Source organism: Anguilla anguilla, chromosome 11 (genome assembly GCF_013347855.1).
Source record: "Anguilla anguilla isolate fAngAng1 chromosome 11, fAngAng1.pri, whole genome shotgun sequence".
Lineage (NCBI taxonomy): Eukaryota > Metazoa > Chordata > Actinopteri > Anguilliformes > Anguillidae > Anguilla > Anguilla anguilla.
This window is the reverse complement of record NC_049211.1, coordinates 31,874,119-31,900,821: the sequence shown is the minus strand read 5'-3', so window position 1 is coordinate 31,900,821 and position 26,703 is coordinate 31,874,119. Positions and strand designations below refer to the sequence as shown.

Sequence of the window (26,703 nt, the reverse complement as noted above, 5' to 3'; positions counted from 1 at the left end):
CCCCCACCGCACTGGGAGCGGAGGAAATGAAAACAGCTTCTGACATTCATCAGCACTATCAAAACAGATCTTCTTCCCACTGTTGTTTTAACCAGGAAATGAATGAATTTTTAAAAAAATGCACGGTCGGACAGATGCCTGTACAATGTATTACTTTGACCCGACCCTCCGAAGGCTCCAAAGATAACAGGAACAACCAAACAGACGGAATCAATCCCCGCCTTATGGAAAAGTTACCGGGAGACAAAACCACTATTATAAAGCAAAATTGCAGGTGACTTTGTTGATAGCTGTATTATAGATAGTTGGAAATATAAGCATGTAGTGCATCACTGTACAACAGGAACATGAATACCCATCCATTGGTTATTGTAGATTCTGAGACTCCTACTTCAAATCATTTTTAAAAATGCATTAAAAAAAAAAAGAAAAAAGATTGTTGCAACCTGTGATTTCCTACACGCACAATGAAAAGGGTAAATGTTCTGCAGAGGATGTACAGGGAAAGTTAAGCCACTTTTAATAGTTTTTCTGTTCTTTTATCCTCATCTTGTCTTTCTTTGCATGTACATACCCTCTCCCGGGGGTATAGGGGGAATGTTCACGGTATCAGGGGAGGAGCAGGTGACTCTGGTGTCCATGACGATGGCAGGGCTCTCGTGCTCGCCAAAGACGCAGGTGTACGCCCCGCCGTTCTCCATCCGAGGCAGTCCTGGCACTGACAGGAAAACCTGCAGGGCAAAGGGACACTTCGGTGTTACGGGTGCATTCTGGGTAGGAATGTGTGTGGGCGGAGCCAAATACACAAAGTTACAGGTTATAGGCCCTTTTAAAAAATGTAATGATAACAAGATGCGTGTGCACACTAAATGGGGACAAAACAAACTGTCACTCCTCCAAACAGCCAATGAAACGGCACATTTACAGAGAACTAGCTGCTTTCAAATTAAACCTCTAAAATACCACCATCCTGCTATGTTGCTAGGTGCCAAAACGGGCAGACGAAGGAACGAAACCTTCGATTTTACAGGTGCCTTTGGCAGAAACCTAAACAAGCCCATCAGAACCATCTCTGGGTTCAAGCAATTCACCGAGCAGAATTGAGCATGTAGTGCACACTTAATATCAGGTGAAATACTTTGCTATAATGCTATGTTACTGCAGATAACTTACTGTTGCAGGTGATCTATCATAACCCCCTAAAGTTATAGTAGATCATGTGCACTGTGTTTGTTACATTTCCTTACTACCTTCTCCTAATAAACACACGTTATTTGCTGAAACACAGGAATACTGAAATTTTGTTAAATTTTTATTTTGGTCCACTAGGCCAGACTCTGATACCGTCCTAGAAATAAAAACTGAGGAATCTCAGTAAAGTAGAAACAGGAAGAGAATCAGGACTGCACGCACGTCTCTCTTCTCCTCTCGGCTGATGTTGGACGGCCTCAGTGACTGCACGCTGAGGCACTGCTGTGCTGCGTCAAAACTCCAGAGCCACTGGCCTGCTAGCTCCGCCCCTGCGCACTCTGAGCTCTGAACACACCTGGGGCGGTGGGAGGGGGGATGGGTGTGGAAGGGGAGGAAGAGTCAGATACAGGGAAAGAAGCGAGAAGAGAGATTGTCATTGCTACCTGAACAAAACCCACAAAAGGAAGAGAGAAAAATGTCTTTCATTGTACATTGCCAACAAAAATTCAGATATGAAAAATAAATAAAAAACATTTTCAAAAAATACTAACTTCCCTAATAAAAAAAAGGAAATAAATAAAGCTAGTCATTTTACGGAAGAGACAGTGATCCCATAAGCAATATGATGTGTTTTAGCCAGTCACCAAGGACAATCCCCGGTACAGATTCTGGGTTCTGTGCAGTATGATGTGTTTTAGTCCATCACCAGGGACTATCTGGGTTCTGCAGGCTCACCTTCCCTCTAAAACACACCAACCACAGTACGGGTCCCTGGTCGACAGACAGGATCCGCAGTCCATGTGCTGGGAACACTCGGCCACCGGCCTCTTTTCCACCTGGAATAGAGAAACAGCCTTTCCACAAACACAACCAGAGCTGGGAATCAAACCTGTAACCCCTAACCATTATACTACTCCACATCATCTTTTGACTTATTCTCATCCAGACTATGCGTCCTTCTAAAGGTTACAAGGACTGTGTTGTATCAGTTCCCCATGCAACGCCATGAGGTCCCTAACCTTGGTGCTGGTCATCACATAGAGGTTCTCCTGGGTGTGGTCCAGGAGGAGGTCACCATTGATGGGCACATCGGGCTGGATGGGGATGGTAGCATACTGTTTGGTCTTTCCGTCAGGTCCCAGGAACACCTGGGAAATATAGTCACCACCATCTGTTACTACAGCCATCCTACAAACACTGGTCTGGGATCAGCGAGGGAAACACTCAACAGTTACAACAGTTTGTTCATTTATACATCTGGACAATCTGAACATCAGCTTACAGCAACATGAACGTGGAATCCCTTGAACAAATTCCAAAAAAGAGACAAAAACTTCAGAACAGAAAAATTATTTTCAACAACAGTTAATTTTTCTATACACTTTGTTGTCAGCATTGTTGCTATATTTTATTGTTTCTTCTGCTTGCATGCTGTGTGCTCTGACAGTACTCATAGAGGCATTTCCAGCTATTAAGGCATTTTACATTTGAATCTGAGGGCAGCCTAGTGCCTTTATGGTGCAGGCAGAAAGGTTGCCTCTTGCGATATGACCTGATGGCCTGTTGCTTTTCAGTTGATCGTCCTAAGCCAAATATTTAGAATGGGAACCAATCACTGTCCACATCTGCCAAACGTCAAGATGAGGTTTGAACTTTGGTTTGGCCCTTAAAACGAAACTCTCCTGTAATTGAAGTTTAAAATGTTTTAAATACCAGCAGTGATGAACTATCTTGTATTGTACTGATGAAACAAGACAGAGCTTGATAAATCTATGTGAGGTGAATGAAATAGACAGCAAATGGTACTACAACACCTAAGTCTGTATAAAACTAAATGCACAAATAAGTACAGCGTTGTGAAAAGTATTTGCCTAATTCCTGACTTCCTCTATTATTTGTCACACTAAATGTTTTCAGATCTGAGTAAACACAAAACATATTTTTAAGAATATTATTAGGCCACTCTAAATGATTTTATTTCTTTTTCAGTCATTCAGATGTGGACATGCTTTTGTGTTTTGGATCATTGTCTTGCTACATAACACAATCATGCTTCTGCTTCAGCTCATGAACAGATGACCGGAGGTTCTCCTTAACTTTCTGGTACAGACCAGAACAGAATTCACGGTTCCTTCTATAATGGCATGTCGTCCAGGTCCCGAGGCAGCAAAGCACCCCCACACCATCGCACTACCTGCAACATGTTTCACTGTTAGTGTGGTGTTCTTACAGTGAAATGCTATATTTGCCTTATGCCAGACATAATGGGACAATGTGTCGTCCAAAAGGTTGTACTTTTGACTTCTCTGTCCATAGAACATTATCCCAAAAGACTTGGGGATCATCCAGATGCTTTTTTTTTGCAAATGTAAGCAAAGCATTGATGTTTCTCTTGGTTAGCAGATGTTTCCGCTTGCTACCTTCCCAGAACGCCCATTTTTGCCCAGTCTCTCTCATGTGGAGTCATGAACGCTGACCTTAGCTGATGCTAGAGAGACCTGCAGTTCTTTCAATGCTCTTCTGAGATATTTTGTGACTTCCTGGATGAGACCTCGTTGTATTTTTAGAGAAATTTTGGCAGGCCGGCCACTACTGGGAAGATTCACCATTGACCCAAGTGTTCTACATTTGAAGATAATGGCTCTCATTGTGGTTCGATGGAGTCCCAGAGCCTTAAAAATCCTGTAACCCATTCCAGACTGATATATTTCAATAATTTTCTCAGAGCTTCTGGAATTTCTTTTGATCGTAGTATAGCGTGCTTGTAGAAACTTTGTGGTGACTACTTCACTTTGATGGTAAGGTTGAATGAGTGAAGTTTACATTAAACAGGCTATGTTCAATCAGCTGAATCAAATTATCAATTAAAATTGGTTGATTGAGTAACTTTGGTGGGCAATTACTTTTTCACATGGGTGATAATGGGTGTTAGATAACTTTTCATTAAATTTATGAAATATTTTTTTTAATGCATTTTCTTACTCAGTTTCCCTTTGACTAATATTACCCTTTGTCTAAAGATCTGAAACCATTCTGTGTGACAAATACAGAATAATAGAGGAAATCATGAATGGGCAAATAGTTTTATGGTATCATACTTGTTTTTAGCCCATAAGTGTGCTTGTGGGAGTGCAACTGATAGATTGTGTGTGTGTGTGTGTGTGTGTGTGCACACTATGTACACATGTGTGAGTGTGAGAGAGAGAAAGAGAAAGAGAGACAGTAAGTACTGCAAGTGAGTGAGAGTGAGAGAGACAAAGCGAAAGAGAAAGAGAGCAATTAAATGTCAGAGTCTGGGGGCAGCAACCAGGGAGATGAGGAGATTTTAAGATCTCACACTAACGTACTGCATACCGCATTTCGCTTTCTGCACTCCTGAAAAGAACACAGGGTACCCATGTTCCTGACGAGCAGAGCCTGACCTTATGAATTATACATACTGCAGGGTTCCGCCACAATGGCGGCTTTTGTTCCGCGCTTTGATTAATAGAGGTCATGTGCAAAAATGTCAAGGGGACGGCTGGGGCCTGGCGGGGCGTGACGGACAGTAGAACAGTGACAATGACACAGCGCTTGTGCACGTCTGCGTCCTGTCTTTGGCAGTGTCCGCGGTGAATGGCAGGACAGTGACCAGGGGAAATAATGGCTCCTTTTCATGCAAAACCCCACTTGGACCGCAGTCACGGTGGCCGTGGCGACAGCGGAACCCTGAACAAAGCTGTCACTGTGAATCATTAGGAGCTAAATACAGACAACACCGGCTATAAAACACTACAGAACAACACCGGCTGTAAAACTCTACAGAGTAACACTGGCTATAAAACAGCTATAAAACACTACTCAGTAAAATGGGGCGAGAGGACAACCCAGAGTTCAATGGCTTCTTTAATTATTCCACACTGTGGCACGAGTAACTTTAAAATTACAACAACAAAAAAAGATAGCAAACATTAAAAGAGATGTGTTAATTACACACAAAAAGGCATGTTTTCAGTGACTAGTAGAGATGTAAAAACAGAAGAAAATCTGGAAGCAAATAACTAAATTCTAACTAAAGAGAAAGGACTACTTTTTATTAAACCGAAAAGACAAAGCTGATTCTATAAAAGGATGAGGCACAGCGTAGCTCCATTTAATACAAAACGAGCTCATAGCCTGCCAGGTCGGCAGGGCAGGTTGCTAAGGGTTGGAACAGTGCTGTGCATTCCGCTAACTTTGGCCACATTTCCTGCAAGGACCAAACATGAACACCACTCTGCCCGTGGCAGGACTCCCCCTGGAGTTCACGGATCTGGAACGTTCCACATGACCGCGTGCGAGAGCGAAGCAAGCAGGGGTTATGGGGGGGGGGGTTAAATACCAGCAAGGCAGGGCCATTGCGGGGTGGGGGGGGAGTGCATTTGATGCATTGAAATACACATAAGAGGAGAATAAAGAGCACAGTGATCTCAAGGGCCACGTACTGTAAAACCCAAGCACTGAAGGACAGAGTGACAGTCAATAGAGCAGGCCATCAGCAACTGGCATAAAAAGCAAAACAATATTCTTATGTTCCCACAATTAAGTTTCCCATTTAAGTAATTTTTCCCCCAACTTGTTGCTATGAATACAGCAGCCCATTTGTGTGGAACAGTTTTCTTAGCCTGACTGACGCTGATAACTAACCCATATAACAGAGGACTAGACAATGCTCTGCTGAGAGACCACACTGCATTCCCATGGGCTAGCACTACCCTGGTGAAATTCCAGCCACCAGCCTAAGATGGAATCTAGTTGGAACCAGCTTCTGCCCCAGTGAGATACCATCTGGAATTAGGTGCTGGTCTGTTGTCTATACCGAACTGGCCCACCAGCTGGACACGGTCTTGCCAGCACGGTTGCTATTTCAGCCATCTTGTTGCCAGCTTGACTGCTAACAGCTTAAAAGCAAGCCGGAATTTCCACCAAGGGCGTAGAAAGGAAACACGCCTTGAAACACTGGTGCTGAATACACTTTAATATGAACTCATACAGGCTAAAATACTCTGACATCATACCTTGTGACTTCATCCATACCGCGACCTCAAACACACTCAATGCAACAAATGCACAGTGACCTCATACATATTGTGAATATACAGCCTCAGGCTATAGCCTCTGCTCGTACTTCCAAAATTGCATTAGCCTGATTGTTAACTGGGCACGGCTTCGCTGGTTGAGACTATGCAGCCAGGCTAAAGCTAGGGATCCTCTCACCTGACTGGCTAAGCAGCTCCACAAAAGTATCCGCAAAACCTTGTTATGCCACTAGATGGCGAGTCTGCTCGGTTCTCACAGGAAACAAATAAGGGGGACCCACAGAACAAACCACAGCACCTGTACAATGCTGCACCTGCTCCCGCTTTCATTTGACAGTTTTGCATTTTACATAGATGTCTCAATGCAATGCATCTTGGGAAATGCATCAGTTCAAAAGCAGACAGCTAATTAAACAACCAGACCAATTAAGCCAGGCTAATTGGATGGAACAAAAAGCAGCATGCACCAATCATTAGCACCGCCTCATTGCCTCAGGGATGCTGGCTCTGACATCCTCTTTCCCTTGGTAATAAATTGTAGAGGGAAGGTTAGATCTTACAATGGGTTCAAGGTCCCTGTGCTGGTGTCGGTGAGATGTGTTCATGTGGTTAATTTGAGTCACCGGTAGACACGCAGGCAGGCACACACGCAACATAATTGCTTCTGTTTATCTAACTGGCAACAGCAAACCCAGAAGCAAGAACATACTTTGAAGAAACTGACAGTAGTCAAAAGTGCTGTGTGACAGACCCAATGTAAGAGAGATTACATGCTTCTTAACCCACCCACTCAAAAATATTTCAGGAAAAAAAAAACACACACACACACACGCACACACATGGCATGGCCGGTTTACCTTGTGTAGGTTTCCTTTGGAGTCCCCCAGGAAAGCGATGGCGTGCCCCGCCCTCATGCTGACAGCCACGGCAGTGAGACGGGCGGACGGGCTGTCCAATAGCACCTCGGCTTCCATGGGCACCCGGCTAGCCATTGGGCTAGGGGTGTGGTCAGAGCCACAGGGGTAGGCCTCAAGCGTGTTCTAGAACACAAGCAGAGGCAAAGTGTGCAAGAGTTCCTGTCACGCTTTCACAAAGTCACCTAAGCCAGCTGCCTGTTTGTTCCTTTAAAACCTCAACTCATCCCTGCTTCCCTTTTTACTACATTTGCTCATACTCAAAACAACAGTAGCTATGGAAGAAGGCTTTCAGTTCATCTAAAAAGTACTGAAACCTGGGCAGTGCCTGTGTAGTACCAAACAGATTCAGATACTGCCTACATTACTGATCCCTATATCGTCTCAAAGGTCTTTCCACCCAGGAATGACATGCTTGTTCAGTAAATTTGAGATGATATGAGCACTTTATGCCTGAAAACCCAATAACACCAAGTCGATCCACAAGTATTTTGCAGTCTATATATATAATATAAGTATTTTATAAAGCAATATATAGGCTACTGTATAATATATACAATACCCTTTACAACAAGCATAAAAATCCCATGGGGTTGTTCTGTATAAATTACACAAGACAATTTAGCTTGCATACATGCAGCACATCTCCAACAGGAACTCAATATGAATTTTAGACTTGTAATTGCAAAACCAAAAGGAAAAGATGTTTATTTACAGGGTTTCCCCCAGGTACTAATAGTGGAGGTGCTGCACCTCTACAAACATCAGGGAATAATCAATAAAACCTTAGACTCACATCTCCAATAAACAAAGGGCAAAAACTGGCATTGTGTAGTCATGTTTTCCCCAGGTCAGGTGTGGGCTACACCATGTGCATACCAAGGCTCACCACTTTACACCTCCACTGCTCAACCTCTGAGGCACTTCCCTTCCTCTATTTTCCTGGGGGAAACCCTGATTCGGTAAATATTAAAATTCTTATTCGCAAATGCTTGAGCTTATTTCCAAATGTCTGAGCTTTAAATAGCCTATATCTAGCGTGATTCCGTGCAATGGTCTTATTTTGCATAGAACGAAGCTTGATAGTTTTAAAATGAATATAAGACAAGCCAGAAAAACTGGAATTGGTGTGACAGATAAATAAGACAAGATCAGACAAATGGCTACAGAAAGACTGGACAAGAGCCAGGTCTAGGGATGGAGCAGCCTTCAATAGACAAGGAGACAGAAGAGCCTAAACTACACTGAGAGATAGACCACACTAGACTAAGATACAGTATAACAGCCCAAACTAGGCCTAGAGGTGGAGCACCCTACACAAGCTCTAGAGATAGAGCACCCACCACAAGACTAAGAGACAGAACAGCATAAACTAGACTAAGAGATAGGACAGCCTAAATTAGCCAAAGAGATAGAGCAGCTTAAATTAGACTAGAGGTGACAATTATATTAGATGAGCACAGACCAGAATACACCACACCAGACTAGGCCAGACTCAACAATACAGAAACATCAGACAAGACTAAGTACACTCGACTTGACTAGAACTGACTAGACATGACTGATTAGACAGTACTAAGATACAAGGCTAGGACAGATCCCACCAGAGCAAACTAGAGAGACTTCACAAATAGATTAAGCTAGAGAGATGGAGAAGACAAGACAATATATAAAAAATGACATCTTGCTTACAAAAGATTAGCCTATGCCTATCTTATCTAAAGGACGTCATCCATGCTCGTCCGTCTTCATTACACCTCGCCCTTTCTAAACGGCCATAACATAACGGCCTCTTATTGATTCCCAGAAGTCCCATTAAGGTATCGCAGTCATTTGCTTCTGTCCATGTACAGAGCACCATTAGGCCGTCGGTTTACAGTACAGCGCTCGCTCCTGAGCATTAGGGGCCCCGTCTCCGACGGAACCCGAGTCTCATTAAATATGACACGGTTCACTGGTCACAGGCATCTGCTACATCCGTCTGCCTAGTGCACAGGCACCACTTCCAGCCATTCCAGCCATGGGGGCATTTCAAATACGAAAGTAAAGTTGCTTACAGGAAACGAGTGCATTAAATTCATTTGCAGATTAAATGTATGTGTAATGCTTGGAGAGAACACAACCTCAGAGAATGATTCTGATTGTTTTAGACAGTGGATAACAGTGGGAAAGGATACATTGTATTTCAAACAAACTGGTGATACTGTACATCACATTCCTCTTTGTCCTTTATACTCTATAATCTATACTGTCCTCTATGCTCTATAATCTATACCATGGATACTGAAATCTGGACCTCAAATCCAAATCCAGCCCTGGTTTTCCTGTTCCCCCCGTTAATTAACTGAACAATAAGTGCTACTGATTGGTTAGACTGTCTTCCCATCTCACTCCCTTGTAAAAATGTGGGTGGAAAACCAGGAGGTCTTGGACCCTGAGGGCCATGATTAGAGTAACAGGGATCCACACTGTTGCCTATACTCCATAACCTGGCCCTTGAAGCAAGTAGTACTGTTCGATTTCTTTTCCACCTGATAGATAATTCATCGATTGTAGTCACTGACTGGCTACTGCAGTTCCTGAGTACATGAGGCAAAAGAAAACCTGGAGCACTACTGGCCTCCAAGGCCAGTTTAGCGCTTCCCTGATCTACGCTGTTAAATATGCGATATCCCAGCAGAAACTGACAGGTTCTCACCATGGGCAGGCCGGCGCACATGGACTTGACATCGTACTCGATGTAGGCCGACTCGCCCCCTTTGTCCGTGTAGCACAGGTCGCGGGTGGCATCGATCCGCCGGTCCAGCTGATCCAATGGGAACGCGCAGAGGGCCGAGTCCTCGCTGGGCCGATTGGAGGAAGAGAGGCGGGCGGAGAAGACCCCCAGCAGCAGCTCCGACTCCGCCTCTGACGCCGCCCCTGAACCCACTCCGGCCTTGGGCCGGCCCACGCTCGCTGCCTGGAGGAGGTTATAGCTCCTCCCCTCAGGCGAGCGGCAGGCCAGCGGAACCTCCACGTAGGAGTAGTACGCGGGGTCGTCCAGGCAGATCCGGGCCACGTAGGTCTTGTACTCCCGCGACTGCGACTTGAGGTCGCGGCGGTATAAGAGGAAGTAGATGTGGGTGCGGCGGGAGAAGGCGGTGACAAAATGGTGGTCGTACTCCGACAGGCGCCCCGCCACCGCCAGCTTGGCCGTCTCCTCGTAGGAGAAGAAGGGCTCCGAGTCCAGGATGCGGGTGGAGATGGGCGGGTGGCTGCTGGTGTAGCCCCGCCCCACGAACAGCACCGGGTGCTTGCCCCGCGGCCGCACCACCAGCCCCACGGTGGACACCAGGGGGTCGTTGGCCGCCACGTACTGGGTGTCCACGGGCCGGTCGGTGGCGAAGAGGACGTCCCGGATGGAGGACAGGTTGCGCTTCTGGCAGGTGCCCTGGTAGATGCTGCCGCAGATGATGAGCTCCTCCGAGTAGGGGTTCACCAGGAGGAGCTTGTTGTGGTTGGTGGTCAGGCGGGCCTGGGGGCAGTTGGCCTCGTTGATGGGCGGCAGGCAGTCCTTGCTGTCGATCTCGGGCCCCGTCACCACCTCCTCCTGCAGCTGCAGGTCCTGGCCCAGCTGGAAGAGGCGGTCCTGGGCCCCGACGTAGACCTTGCCGGCCCGCGGGTCGGGGTGCAGGGCCAGGTGCTGGAAGCGGGTGTCATCGCGGGTGAAGGCGGGGTAGAGGGAGCCGCCCAGCACGCTGGCGCCACCCCAGAGAGACAGCAGTACTGCAGCCGTGCAGATCAGCGCCATCCCAGGCCGACTGGCAAACAGACTGGGAACAGGAAGCGAAAAGAAAGACAACCCACTTCCTGGTCAGTAAGAGGGATACGAAGATTGGGATATGACAGTATCAATGTCACCTTTCTCTGAGAAAACAGGAAGGAGCCCCAGAAGTGACACATTACATTGGTCCCAAACAATAGAACAATGTGACTGATGATATTACTTGAGGTAGTATCCACCAATCACCATTGACATTGTTTCACTGGTTGATACCAAGATACTCTGGGATTGGTAGAGTGCCTCTACATCTCAACATAGTTAAGATTACATCATAACTGTCTTACTCCCATTTAACTAGCCCAGGACAGCAACAGGGTGTATAAAATAAATAAATAAAACAGGATTAAGGAATTAGTGCCATACCAGCAGAAAGCTTTTGTGTAAACAAATGAAACAAAATGAAATAGCTTAGTTTGAGTGTGGCACCAAAGTGTGGACATTTCACAGTCTTCATCTTAACCTTGTTTTTATTGACTCCGTTTGATAAGACTGACATTTGACAGTAGATGTTTAGTGCCTGATTACTCATAGCTGTCTAAATTTAAAAAGCCATTACAAAATGACCTGTTCCACATCTAAATCTGCAAAAAAGTAATATATTACTGCGCTCAGATTTAAACTAGGTGCAAAAATGCCAGCTTTTATAGTGTAAAGCTCTAGGATCATCACAAAATTAAGGTGTACAATAAATAAAGATATTATCGTTATCATCATTCTTGGTTTACCCTGCACACAATCCATCACTCCTCTCTTTTCTATATGGTTTTCCACTGGTTGAGTGACCCACCTCTCCACCATTTTCATATTGGAATTGAGGTGAATGAATGAAGTTCGGGAAAATTCTGTTGCTCACCATTCGTCTCTGACGTCGTTTTAGAGAGGCATCGATCCTCTTGGCCATCCAGCTACGGGGATCAATTCAAATGGAACCCTGCTGACACCATCTGTGAAAGAAGATCAAAGCAGCATTAGATCTATTTTAACACAACACTTCCATATTAAATTATGATGACAATATTCACAAAGAAATGCAAGGCGAGAGTAAGAACTGGCAGGCAGGACTTGGCATTGTTTTTCAGGAAGTTAATCACGATTGGGATCCAACCCTAATAGAGAGTGTACAAATGCCAATCAAGCTATTTGCTTGCTTGCTGGTGTAGGTTGTGTGTGGAGTTTTTGCTGATGTAATAGTGCCAGCAGTGAACTGTTTCAGTAAAATAATTGAAAGACCTAAGAGCGCTTCGTAGACGTGAAAGTTCTGTTGATTGGAAGATAATTCCATCTCCTTGGAAACTTGGAGCACTCAGAACAGATGAGTATGAAGTTAGAATTGATCGATTTGCTGTGATTTATAACCCTGGTAGGACTGTATATCATTTCTGTAATAAGGCATCTCTGTACATAAACTGATTCCGCCCACACCATTCCCCCTACTTGTCTGAACAAAATTTGATTACAGGCACCAAGCAAGCTGCATTCTCAACTTGCAACAAAATTATAACAAAATCATAAAGTTCTTTCTGCAGAGCAGTGCATACTGTTCCTGCATTAGTCAGAACTGATATGATAAAAGGTGATAAAATAGAAAGAACTACAGAAGGAAATAAGGTTTGAAGAGTTCAGAATTTAAGAACACAATCATTTCACAAAGAAAAAAAAAATCAATCTGTTAAATTCAATTGTTGAATTTTTTAACCGTTTCAATACATTTGCTTCAAATTTTAGTTTTAAATTAACATTTTAAACATTTTGCTCCGATGCAACCACTAAAAAGTCTTATATTTTGCCCCATGTTACATTTGGCCCTGCTGTCCCCTACATGTAGAATACTACACATAGGTACATGGTAGCTAGAATACATAACCAGCATAGTAAAACTAGCTAGCTAGCGGTTATCAAACAACCTGAACATGGGTTTAGTTAGCTACCTAGCTAACTCACTTTTAGAACGGTATTTGCTGGCTTACTTATTCTACAGTTTACACATATATCATTCTAGAAATTAGACCATAAAATTTGCCTGGCTAGCTACAAAAGTGTATGACAAGACAACTTGCTGCACTCCCCATTTATGCCTCGCTTGCTAACATTAGAGAGTTTCTGTATGTGCCTGCTGCAGGTGGCTCAGATCTCAGGATATCAACAGGAATCCTCATTGGCCATTCATTGGCCCTTTTCACAGAGATCGATGATGATTGGCCCCAGGTAGAATTGATCGGATCCACGTTCAACCCCTTTTTTCAGAGTAACCCAAATGTTCTGTAGTTGTGAGATGGGAATTCAAAACTATAAATTCAATACTATAAAATTCTAAATGAATAAATTCAAATTCACAGTTAAAATTTGCAGTACAAAATCAAATCAGTTAAATTCAATGCACTCTTAAATGAAAACCTTTTTGTACCTTATTTTAGTAACCAGAAGCATGAAGCAGAAGTGAATGCTGCCCATTGAATGACCTGGTCACTTTGGGCGTTAACCCTGGCTAACCCTCCTCTCTCTCACTATCTCTCTCAACCACTTCTCTCTCTCGGTCTCATCCTCAGACACACACTGCCTCTGTCTCCCCCTCTCTCTCCCTCCCTCTGACGCATGGCACGGAAGTGGGATGGAGTCCAGCCAGTTCAGCCAGACCGTTGGAGTGGGAAGGCTGGCACTGGAGAGAAAGACTGGGACTCTGAAAGAGCCCCTATTCCCACAGTGCGACAGAGACATGCACTCAGGCCACTGCCCAGTTAGTTAGGGGGGGTATGTGTGTAGGGGGGCTCCTATGATTACAGAGAGGACATTGCTGCATCCATTCTTTAGTTCAATCTAACCAGCAATCACCATGCTGGCATTTATTTAATCATTAACACGTTAGTTTTCTGCAGTCGCAGTCAGAACCAGGAGTAACTGCACACTCGTAATCTGGTAAATAGTCAAATGAAAAGAACAAAAATTCCTGCCCGCCATTTTCCAAAAAATGAGCAAATCAGTGGTTAAAGAGAAATAAAACACACACACACAGCACTTCCATGGCCCTCCTCCCCCCACACCCAACCAGCAGGACAGAGGGGTGAACTTTTCCCCTTATCGAATCCTTTGCTGGTTATTAAAGCGTGACATTGGGAAGAGACCAGGGGATCCGGTGGAAAACATTTCAGGCCCAGAAGGAGGCCGCACTGCGCCTGCGGGGGGGCTGGAAGAATCGCACCACTGTGTCAGAAGCCTTTCCGCGACCTGTCAGACTGCGCGGGTCAGATGTAATGCGGTCAGGGGTTGTTAAGAACCTGGCAACAAACTAAGGAGGTTGCCGCTCGCCAAGATTATGAAAACCGCTTATCGCCGCCAAGGGCAACAACCCTTTCTACTAGGGGGGCATCAAAAACAGCCTCACTGTGCTTGGGTTCGACAGCTATTCACACTGGTCTATTCACACTGCTCCTGCACCCTGCCACAACACTCGCTTGAGTTCTTTTTCCACAGAGACAGAGCACACAATTATCACTTCATTTATTTTTTTGCGAAATACCTTATTAGGCTACATTATAAGGGGGGAGACAGAGAGAGAATCAAAATCGGAAGAAAGTATCTAGCTTTCAGAGGAGTGGCCGTCCACTCAAAACACGCCCAGTCAATAGCCTGTAAAACACACGCAGTAATCCCATATCCTGCTTGAGGCCACCCAATTCAACGGAAAATAAAAACCTGGCTGAATGTTTTCTGCCCCACTGCAACCAATCACCCCAAATTTAGGCAAACTTCATTAAAATGAACGAAATGGGTTTTTTTTTTTTTTTTTTACTTTGACAGTTAATCTTTCAAAAACCTACCGAAACAGTGAATGTAATGAGATATTGCACATCACTGCTGAACACCAACAGCACGTCCTAACACACGTTACGATGTCGCTGTGTTTCTGGAAAATGCCTGCACATAATCCAGAAAAGGACACAAAGGTGAAGTTTAAAAAAAAAAAATGTATGTCTTAAAAATACACCTGTGGCCCATAACTATAGCTTACAATGGGTCATTTTTGTACCCAAGACTGCTGCTCAGAAGTCCTCACCATTAGACTTCAGACTACTGCTGTTTCTCCTTTGTAGAAAAAAGGGCACTCAAAGAAGCTGTGGTAATTAATCAAATGATCCTTTTGATAAAAACATCTCTCAAACATCCACGTTCTGGACCGTTTCCACCGTTCTAGACAGGAAGTTCTCATGACAGTCAGACTCCCGCACTATAAATACCCTTTCCCAAACAGAGCAGCAGTAGAGGGCAAGCAGCAGTAGAGGACACGGGCTGCGATGGCTCCACCCCCTTTAATCCTTTTATCGGCCCCACAGAGGGCAACCGCAGGCCAGGGGCCGGATATCTACCGAGGAACCCCAACGGCAGCTCCATATCAGAACCTCCCGTAATACCGAGGAGCAGATGGTTGGCAGTTTGAAAATACACTAAAATGTGGCGGAGCTTGGGAAAAGAAAAGCAGGAGAAAGTATCGGAATGAACCGATCTCTTGTGAAATGGCTGCCCAGGCGAGCGTGCAGAAATCCAGGGAAAGAGTTAAGTTGGACACACTCTCTATGTAGCCTACATTCTCACAAGTCTATGAATGTATGGATTCTTGGTATACCAAACAGAACACTTGGTCACAAGGATACTATCTTTGTCTCCTTCATTTCACTTGTTCTGGTGTTCACTCTTAAGAAATTTCCCAGAATACATCAAATTCCCACAATGCAATTACACGCATGTAATTTTAAGAAAAATTGCCAATAATTCCCCAGAGAAAGGTCTTTGGAGGGCTGTGAGCACAAGCAATCTATATAAAGCAACAAGTTGGGAGAGTCTAACCCTCACAGGCCACCCCCCATCCATAACATAATAAAAAAAATATATATTAAAAAAATTCCTTTCACTTTGTCTAATGCTAAGTGTAACCACTGATGTATTTGGTGGCTCAAAGCTCCGACTTGCCCTAGGCAAGAGAACTTCAATGTGTGATTCAGGACTGAGAAAGCCATGCTAAAATTCTTCACTTAATTGCACAGCTCAGTCAACTGAACGGGAATAGAGAACTATGAGATGGTCAGTACGGCTTTAGTGATGTTCCCTTCAGCAAAGTATTCTGTACAATTAAATTGATAGTTCACACTTTCTGTGAATTTTTGATATTCCAGTTTTAGTGTATGTTTCTGACTGGCCCAGGCAGTTTTGCAGGCACGGTCTGTAGGGTGGCTGACTTCCAAACCCATACGTGCCTGGCTAGGGGTTCGATTCCCTGCCATGACACTTTCTGTACAGTGATCTCATCTCCACCTGTAACTGCCCCTGCTTACCCCCTGTCAGAATAAAGTTTAAAAATACATAAGGAGTATGGGACTGCCTGCTCTCATTTAAACAAACAAATAAATAAACTGGTCACAGATGCTTTTAAGATGTAAAGAATTATAAGTTGGTCTGAAATTTATTTAAAATGTAGAAACATAACTCATGGCATTTTCCATAAAAAAAAAAAAACTTGAAATCATTGCTCTAGCTTGTCCCAGGACCTCGGTCACCCTGACCAAAAGATCTATAAATCTACATAGACAGAGAGGAGATGGAGTCTCTGCCGCCAATGTCTTGACCTCTGGTCTTCCAACCTCGGAAAAATGCCGCTCTCCCCAACTCCTCCTCTTTCTATGGCCTCTCTATGAGCTAGAGAGTATGCTGGGGTCCCCAGCCCTGGTCCTGACTGACTCTCAGCTGACTGCAGGGTTTGCACTTCAGTGACTGGCCCAGCTGAAACCCCACCTCCTGGGTCAGGGCTGCTGTCGCTAACAAGTAGTTAGCAACGGCGCAGTCCAGATTCAATTCGGGACCATTTGAACCCTGTCTCTACTGAGATCTACTGCTTTAGCTGGATGTGCCACCCGACAGCCCAATGCAGTACGAGTCCTAACACTGCACATCAGCCTGTGTGGCCAGGGGTCATAAGTGAATGCATGTGGGGGGGGGGGGGGGGTCTTCTATGTAGCTAGGGGAGGGTGCCATCAGACCTCCCACCATAAATTAATAAGTAAAGAGACAAGAGCTCTTCATGGAGACCTGCGGGGGAAAGCACTAAACACACCTGCTGCTGAGCCACCATTTACAACCCCACACTTATCAATCACAGGGACACACTCCAGACCCAATCCCAGAATCCCTTTCCTCTTTCGATTGCCCCAGGCAGAATAAGGGGGGGGGGGGGGGGGGGGGGGGGGGTAGAGCCCTGCTCAATAATTGAAGAGGACTTTGCTGTTATCGCCAGTCACAGTCTGCCCGGCGCCTTCCCCCGGAGCGAGAAGGGGGGGGGGGGGGGGGGATGCTGAGTGAGTTTAGGGGGGGGGTGGTGAAGCACAACCCTTAAAACATGACCCCCCACCCTCCTGCTTCCCTTACCGTCAGACAGGCACAGTGCGAGGGGCCTGCATGTGGAGCATCCCGTTCAGGGCATGTGCGTTCAGATCAGATTCGCTCATCGGTCTGCCGCTCAACCAATAAAACACGTTAGCGTTCGCTCGTAAACTTCGGTCTGTGCGCGGACTCAATTAATGCTGTTTTCAGGCATCACTGGGGACGAATAATCCAACCCAGTGCAGGCTAATGGGTCGTTAGCTTTTGCATACTCAATAACACATTCTAAAAATAATCACATATAATCTTATAACACAATTTTTATTACACTTAAGCCGAGAAACCAAACATGTGCCTTTCATAGTAGCAATTACATTTGCTTTCAGAAAACCAATGAAAACTGATTTTCACATAGAAGACCTTCGGTCGGCTTCTAGCTTGTGTCTTATGGGTGCTCACTGTAATTGTTATTGAGCTCAGCTCCAGTTCTGCCATATTAAAATGCCTTTGCCTGATCTGTCCCATTCTTTCTCATAAAAAGTGCACAAGGAACTTTATATTCTCTCTGGGTGGGAAACTCAATCCAATTTCAGCAATGCATGCTGTGCCTCATGTTTCCTTTTTTGGCCACAGAACGTTCTTAAAGGCGTAACTGTTTTCTTTGTTTCAGCCATTTTTCGATGGCTTGCATGTGTGCGCCGGTCTTTGGGTTAACCCTCGTCCCGGACCCTCTCCTTCCCCACATTTCTGTCCCTCCACACCCCCCCCCCCCACAATCTCATGCTGGGTAGCTTCCGTTTGAACTGGGGAGCTGCTAACACAAAAAGCTGAACGTCTGGTGAAATGAACTCACAAAGACTTTATTACCAGGTACCTATGATGAAAAATTATTTTAAAACCCAGAGTGTACTGGCTGTGTGTGCATGCGTGTGTTCATGTGTGCTCAATGAGCTGTGGGTACAAACATGGACTCACATGGACCCCACCCTCAGTCTGAGAGAAGAGCATGTACACATTTATGGTGTGAATAAGTCATGTTCAGCTGCTTAAAACTTCACAGATAAGATAGTGTCTCACAGCAAAACAGGAACACCTAAATACACATGGACACACAGACACATTAACATAGAAGGATATTAAGCATGTAGCTTAACTATTAAAGGTCCCCTCCCCAACACCCCACCGCCAAAACCAAAATCTGACTGATAGATGCCTCAGCTTCCTTCCCACACCCAGCCCATTGCAGCCCCATAACGGCCTTGTCCCATCCACAGTGCCAGGCCAGGAGTCAGTCCAGCCAATGACATTACAGACTAGAAGCCTGTCTGGCCAATGAAAGCACAGACCAGGAGCCACTTACCAATGAAATCACAAGCCCCGCTTATAAGAAGACCTGAAATTCACACACTGGAAAAGTACACATTCGTACCCGCAGCTAACACTGAGGGGAGAGGGATAAAAATCGCCAGTGTATTCATTACAGAAAGTCTGCTTCCACAACATCACAATGGCCCCATGAGGGTCTATGTATAAACAGAGCTGAATGTTTTACACGATTCACCCGATGAGATGGAAATTGAAGCTGAGTCGGCACTTTTATCCTCATATTCATCATTTTATGTTTATGGACTACAGAGCCGAAACAACAAAAATTGCCTCGATCAAATACTTACGGACTGCACTGTATACACGTACATACATACACACACACACACACACACACACACACACACACACAAACCTCTAGAATCATAATAATGTGAGACAAGCTGCTTTGGTGACACTCAGAGTGTATTTTCAACACTGAAACATTCAGTAACACCACAAGGGCATACGCCACAGCATTTTATCTTTCAGCATTATCCTCATATAAATCTAATTTTAAACATCAACTGAAGATCTTTCTGGGGCACACAGGAGAAAAGGCCACCTACAGTACCCCATGAACGTAAATGAAGACAGCCTGACAGATGTGGTCTAATGCAGGGTGGCACTAAGCACAGTGTTTGCACACCCATCCACTTAAATCAGTCTTAATTATTACGGGAGTACACTGCACACAAAGGCTATTCTGTGCGCTCTAACTGGGGCGTCGCGGGGAACGGAGAAACCTTTTTTATCCCGCGAACACGCTTATTCATGTGTTTGTGCCCCGCCCACCCAGCCCCGCCCACATCGCTCTCTCCCATTCACAACGAGCCTTCCTTTCATCTAGCAGCAGGGACTGAGGATGCCCTTTGTGGTTCCGGTTGTCATGGCGATGCCCCACTCTGTCTGATTGGACTGGGTGGGGGGTCCCAAAGGATGCCAGACACACACAGACTCGCGTGCACACACTCATGCCACACATACGCGCACACACGGCGTTATTTTGCAATGCAAACTCATGCAGCCGATGTTCCTACAAACACAGAATAGAAACGACTTTGCAAATTGCTTGTGCACCCACATGTGAATATGAATTGATGAGAACATTTGCATAATATTGTTTATCTGATTAAACAACATAACCCAGAGTGATTTTATAAATCAATTAATTATATTATTAATAATAAACTAAGAATAAAGTAACATGCATGAAATATATTGTTAGTATTCTTAGTGTTGCTGTTATTATTATTATTATTATTATTAATTATACTGAAGCAGGAAGGGTCGAGGTAAACCTCAGGTAAAATCAGTGTCTTAACGAGAGAAAATCGCCTGGACCCTTTGGGTTGCAAACGCACACCAGTCACGAGCCCAAAGACCACAGCTCCACAGGCAAGAGCACAGAGGCTCTGCTGATCCCCTGCCAAAAAGTCCTTCAAATTTCATTATGCGTTATGGACACATTAAAGGGATGCTCGAGAGCGATGCTTCCGTAACTTTTACCACTCTCTCGGATCAGCGTGGCCATAAAAATGATTTGAGGGCAGCCTTATTAAATCTAAAGCAATCAGAAGAGGGAGATGGGGAGAAACGGGAGATTTAAGAGAGGCCTAAAATACAGCCAGCAGTCTGCAGCCCAGGTCCCGTAGAGCCGCAGGGTCTGCTTTTTGTAGTTGCGCAGCGCTTAATTGACCCATTAAAGTGTTTTATTACACAGCTGAACTCACCTCACTTGTTCCCACCTTGAAATCAGAAATCAATTCAGACCCATGAATCCAAAAGCCAGCAGAGCCCGTTGGCTACCCAGCACAGCAGACACAGTGGTCTGCCCAGATCACAGGCCTGTTGATAACAATTTGTAAGCTGTAAAATGTCAGAACCGTTCTTCCCGTAAAACACCACGAGGAAACAAAAGCCATTTCTACAAGATAAAAAAAGAAAAGGCCAGCGTGGCATTCCATGAAAGGGACATCAACAACCTCGCTGGACTAACCAGCCTGATGTAACCTCCGTTCCTGTTTCTGTCTCCCTCTGTCTCTCTCGCTCCCTCCCTCCCTCCCTCCAACACCACACCCCTCCACCCCCCTCCCCTCCCCTATTCCCCCTTCCCCACCCCACCGGAGTGGCTGGCACTGCCGGAGCGCGGAGTGGAATGCCAAACACGTTTGGGATGCGCGGCATCGTGCTGGACGCGATCCTCGCGAACAAACCAAAAATAATCAGCCTTCAAGGGAGAGCCCAACAGACGCAAAATTAGGAGGACCTTCACATGCTAATGATCCCAGGAGTTAACACCACAGTCAGTTATTCTACGCAATCACGCGGCCGATGGTACCTCTTCATAGGGCTGGATGTTCAGGGAAGCAGCTCAGGTTAGTCATATTGCTAACAGCACTGCCACCGGGGAATTGACCCTATAACCATTTGGATATAAACCTAGTTTCCATAGCAGTCTTCCAGCCAGTAGGCCTTATCCACCTGACCCTCCCTCAGGGGCTTAGGACTTAGACACTAGGGCTTCCTGGAATCATTCCTGGTGCCAGGTCTCACACTGTAATGTACGCCACTATTTTCCACCAGACACACCGCTACCATATACAAGCATATCTGCATATGTTATTAGTTGTATATATGTTATTGGGCACTTAAAGATCATGTAATAAATACTAAAGTAATCCAGCTCAGGTACGGAATAGCGAGTAAGGCATCGGATGGTTGCAGGTTTCAGCTGCTGTTAAATGCCCCTACTGGGAGCTTGAACCTTCAACCAGCTTCATTTTTTACCCTTTAACCTTCAGAGGTGTTGGTCTTGGAGCTGTACCCCCGCAGAGGGACTGGGCACACTAAGGAGGTCAGCCCCACTGTACCATGCGCCCAGGGGGTTAATGTTTCCCTCTTTACCTACTTTACCCCCCCCCCCCATGATTCTGAGCCCTCGGGGGGGGGGGGGGGGGATTAACTGAAGAGATTTGGGAGATGAGTCAAGTCAGGGAAGGCTCTGCTATGCCTGTTACTGCATGTGGATGCTCAAACATGACTCTGTGTGTGTGTGTGTGTGTGTGAGAAAGGCCTCATTGCTTAAGCACACCGGATTACTGTATCTCCCTGAATGATCGCACATTACCAAAATGCTACTGTACACATGACATGTTACGCGTGGCTCAAAGACTGAAAACAGACTCGTAGCAGGGAGAAGAGCGATTCACACCAGACTTAAATTAAAGAATGGAGATGCCTTTGTCTTCATGGCAAAGGAAAGGCTCATATGTTTTGGTTGGCTTAAATGCCTTTCATAACATTAGGCTATTTCCAAAGCTTTTTTATTTATTTAATAGTGTTGCATTCCAATGTTCAGTAGCAAGGCTGGATATATTATTCCCCCAGCAGGGTGAGGCTTTGCAGGTCTTACGAGAAGCAGATCTGAGCCTTGTGCAGACTCTAGCAAGACAAAGATGTGCATCTAGCAAAACCTGTGTCTCACCCCTGTTAAACAGTGGGACCAGACAGACAAAAGTGAGTCAATGCTTAAAATCATCTAAGAAAATTTCCCCTGCTAGTTTCCCTAATTGCTCAAGTTGGGACTTTCAAATATTTTGGATTTCCCGAAGACTATTGACGCAAGCTCCTTTGGAGCAGGGGTCTTGGGCCAGCCAATCGGAGCGCGGCAAGATAACGACGCACGCCCGCAAATTCCGCACTTGACGCAGCTGCCGGACGGATCCTCTGACCTTAGGACACGAGTTGGTTTGCACATATGTGATATTCATAAAGAAAGAGGCCCAAACCTTTTGACATTTCACAGCTGTGGTTTTATGGGCTTTCTTCGAATGCCTTCGAGGCCTAAGGGGACGAGCTGGGACGGGATTTGCGTTGCCTCTGGCACCACGATACTGGTCTGCAACACAAGTCGCCTTCTGTTAGCTAGGGGGGAAAAACAAGGGCTCTGCTGATAAGCCTTTGATTAGAGAGTCAGAGCGATGCCGAGCTCTGTGTGGACAAGCACACATTTCTTACAATGACCAGCGTTGTGACGCAGACGGTCGGTTTCCATAATGTTCATTCAAAAAAGAAAAAAAAAACCGTGTGGAGGACGTACATTTGAGTTTGTGGGTATGACGGCGTGCGTGTGTGTATGCGTGTGTGGGCGTATGTCCGTGTGTTGGGGAGGAGAAGTCAATTTCTCCATTGTAAAGTAACTGGAAACTGCATTGCTTTGATACTTACAGTAAGAAAAGGCACTATTCTAAGTTTTTGCGTTAGCCACACGCAGATGAATTTTCTTCTGCAGGGACTTGTGAAATGCTCTGAATTCCACCTCTGTTCCAGCCGGCAGGGCATCACACTGCTCTCTTGCTCTTTTTCTCTCTATCTTTCTGTCTCTCTCTCTCTCCCAAATCTCATCCTCGCTCTTCCAATTTATCAGTCTCTCCTTCTCACACAAATGTTCACTCTCCATGCCTCCCCTTTATCTGTTCTTCTCTGCATCCCCCCTCCCCCCTCCCCCCCGAACGTTCATCACCAGGCACGTGTCTCTGAGTCAGATCACACCATTCCTGATGGTACCCTTCATCAGTCCCCTCTGTGGCCCAGCAGGGGGCACTGCTGTGGCCGAGTAGCTCCACTTTGACACGTTACATTATGATTTTACGGAGAGCCACTTGCATAAATAACACTTCTTTCGAAAACCAATTTACAGATTTTGATATTTTAATGAAGCAACTGAGGTTAAGCACCTCAACATAATCCGTAAACTGCCATTCTTGACTTGCCATTTTTTGTAACATTGCAATGCTGTCCTGATTATTGTGTCACCATTTATCTACATATATTAAAGCTATAAAGACAAAGCACCAAATTTGCAAAATATGAAACAGATAATTGAATTGAAAAATATGTAGTAATTGAATAATATATATAGAAATGTACACTATAACAACTCTCAAACCCACCTACAAATCCCTGCCATGCCTCTTTCTGTACAGTATCTGCACTTTTTGTCTGTATAAAGTTTTTTAAAAAATACATAGTGGATTGTCTGCTCCCCTTTAAAAAAAAAAAAAAAAAAAAAAGAAAAAAAAAAAAAGACTACTGTAGTCTTGAATGGGATCCATCTCAATAATTCCAACTAAATAGCATTTTCAATACATCTTCACTGGATATGAGATTACAGCTCTCCATCTATTGTTTGGGGGAGAGTACATCTGTGCACCGTTGCTAAGTATGCAGGAATTGCATTAGCTCACATCTTTGAGAGACTGCAGTAATGGTCTTGGATGCCTCTCTTTGCTTTCCAGTTCGCACACAGTTACTCACATTTGCCAGAGAGAAACGCTTGACCTAACTGGAATCTTGGCATGATTGTTTTGCTCCAAAAAGTGATTGGAGGGAGAAAAAAAAAACTGCTTTCATCTTTTCTTTTCATCAGTTGCCAGGGTAGTCGGGTAGAAGTAATCGCTCTCGGTTTTCAAGAGTCATCCTCTCTTATCCGCGCTAATTTCATGTCTCATTTGGTCGGAGTGCTCGGCATAGAAACAGCGCCCTCCGAGGCCACCACCACCCCAAAGTGAGGCAGATTCAAAGCGGAGCTCTCACTGGAATAAATCAGAGTCTCTGGACCTCACAGCGGGCAATGGGAGGATCTCAAAAGCTTTGCATACATCTGCTCTTGAAATGGCTGCTAAACACAGAGGCGATGTAGGGAAACAATCTGGTGGAACACGATTGCACAGAAGCCAGATTGTGTGTTGTAGGGAAACGGTTTCTGGTGGAACACGGAGGCACAGAGACCAGATTTCTGTTCTGCAATGGTCAAAACCAGGTTGACTGAGGCGGTTTGGTGCAATCATGTGACCTGATATCACCTCCACCTCCCTGTCTCTTCCTGTGCCTAAGTCTGAGATATCAACTGACCCGGGTTACCATCATGCCAGCAAAGTCAAAGCGGCCCTCGCTGACAGGCACGCATCCTCACTGTCTGGCACGGGTGAACGCCATGGTGACCTGATCAGGTGTGTTTATCAGAAGTAAGATTGAGAAGGAGTGCAGGGGGCCGGCGGGGGGGGGGTTGTTGCTATGTTGGGCGGCGTGAAGATTGGCGATGAAAGGAGAAGAGCTCTGCGTGTCTCTCCCTGCCTGAGAGGCACACACTCTATCCCTCCGGCACTCTCTCTTTCCACTCCCAGGACGGAGTGGGGCAAACGCTAGCCGCGTCTCTCTCTCCTACACGCTCCCATAGACGCCGCAATGCCAGAAGAACCAAGAGGCCTGCTTTCTGCACTCTAGGGCCACGAGTCCTAGCTGCAGTTTTAATCCTTTTATCATACCTCATGAGGCACCCATCTATATTCACAGATGACGTGAATGTGAACGATGACTGAAACAGGCCAGACACTCTCTCAGCGACGTGGGGGGTGGCATCTAATTTCTCTGACACACCGAAAGTGCAGATGAATAAAATGACATTCTTAGATGACATAACCGGATATGATGTAATGTTCGATGTACCCATTAACCCCATCTTGCCTGTCTGTCTACAGTCCCTTCAACTAATGAGTAAAGATACAGATATATATTCATATTTACAATAAATTATTTTATTGGTCTTATTACTAACCTACTATTCCATGTCAAACGTTCATATTCACATCTAATCACCAGACACACTTCCTCAACACACAATAAAACATTAGAAAGTTAACTTTTCTTAAACAGTGATTGCAGAGATATTTTATGTATGAACACTACAGTTAAGTGTTCATAAAAGATCTTGGTTGTCGGACTGAGCTACACATTAAAATTTATGTTCGCTCATTTATAAATATTTTACTTCCATTTGTGGTTTTGACTGCAGTCAGAATAAATGTTTTCAGAAACACTCACCGCATAATCTTTAGGGTGCATCACAATTTGTAATTCACCAACAGATTACCCAGCCTGCTCATCTGATGAGTGAAAGCTGAGCCACACCCTTGGCCTGAGGCCAGAACCAGTCACATGGCAACATGCCACACCCCCACCACACCAGTGCAAATCAGCTCTCTCCAGAAGATGGCCCTGGGACAGATGCTCCCTTCCCACATAGAAAGATATGTGCTTTCGACAAAGGACAATGCTTACACATTCGCTCACATGCAACAAACACATAGCCTACATGTTCACATATAGCCTAACCCTCATACAGCCTCTTTGTCACGTTCGTATACACACACACACACACACACTCCAAACCACTGTTAAATCTTGGCCAGATATATCTGACCAGGTTGCATGCTTTTCACACCATGAGGGGCCGCTGTGCTGACAAGCATCAGGGTTCCAGACTTTTCTTATTCAACCAGTTTTTCTTTTCCCCTTTTATTTGAATAAAATGCAAACCATCGTGTCATTACATTATAATCACTCTGCAGACACTCAGTGCCACCATGACTCTATAAAGTGGAGAACATCAGTGTTTTTCTCAACAATAGAGAAATGTGACATCATCAAGGGTGTCCAGAAGACCCATTTATAATCAATAATTGCAAATGAATACACAGCCACATATGTGTGCTTCACAACAACCATACAAACATCACAGGTTCAAGAAGCACAACTTCCATAGCAACCACGCCCAGACCAACAGCATAAGACGCTTTACCCCCATGACCGTAAAAAAAAAAACAGTCGAAAACAGACCAGTGGACCTCCCTCCCGAGACCTCTGCAGAGCTACTGCAAATACTTTCATGAAAGAATTTGACTTGGCTGACATTCGAGCCTGTAACCTTGCACTGTCATGGAGAAGGATTCTGACCACAAGGACAGTGACCTGGCTTAGGTCTGAAAAGAGCGCAAGACTTCACAGCTTTTAAATCTTAGTCTTTTTCCATTCGCCTGTGGTCTCAGTGAGCCACACTTCGATGATGACTACCTTTATAAAAACATTGGGAGAGGAATGTGGGGTTATTTGGTTATCATATGCAGAAAGGCCCAGTGGGGGTGGT

At 45.1% G+C, this 26,703-nt stretch overlaps 1 protein-coding gene across 2 annotated transcripts in view; it reads right to left on the bottom strand.

The window, feature by feature from the left end:
- Positions 1-26,703, bottom strand: part of LOC118208152 (plexin-B1-like) — an 84,011-nt gene that overhangs the window by 23,409 nt on the left and 33,899 nt on the right. Inside the window, exons 1-8 of one of the 2 annotated variants that reach the window (XM_035382541.1) lie at positions 20,450-20,609; positions 11,839-11,929; positions 9,861-10,974; positions 7,106-7,288; positions 2,211-2,339; positions 1,927-2,027; positions 1,414-1,546; positions 575-731 (exon numbers count right to left, since the gene is read on the bottom strand). In XM_035382541.1, the coding sequence (XP_035238432.1) occupies positions 575-731; positions 1,414-1,546; positions 1,927-2,027; positions 2,211-2,339; positions 7,106-7,288; positions 9,861-10,952 (1,795 nt within the window). In that variant the 5' untranslated portion in view covers positions 10,953-10,974; positions 11,839-11,929; positions 20,450-20,609. Of the gene's footprint in view, positions 1-574; positions 732-1,413; positions 1,547-1,926; positions 2,028-2,210; positions 2,340-7,105; positions 7,289-9,860; positions 10,975-11,838; positions 11,930-20,449; positions 20,610-26,703 lie in introns of those variants that run through there. The other variant, XM_035382540.1, reaches the window with a different exon arrangement.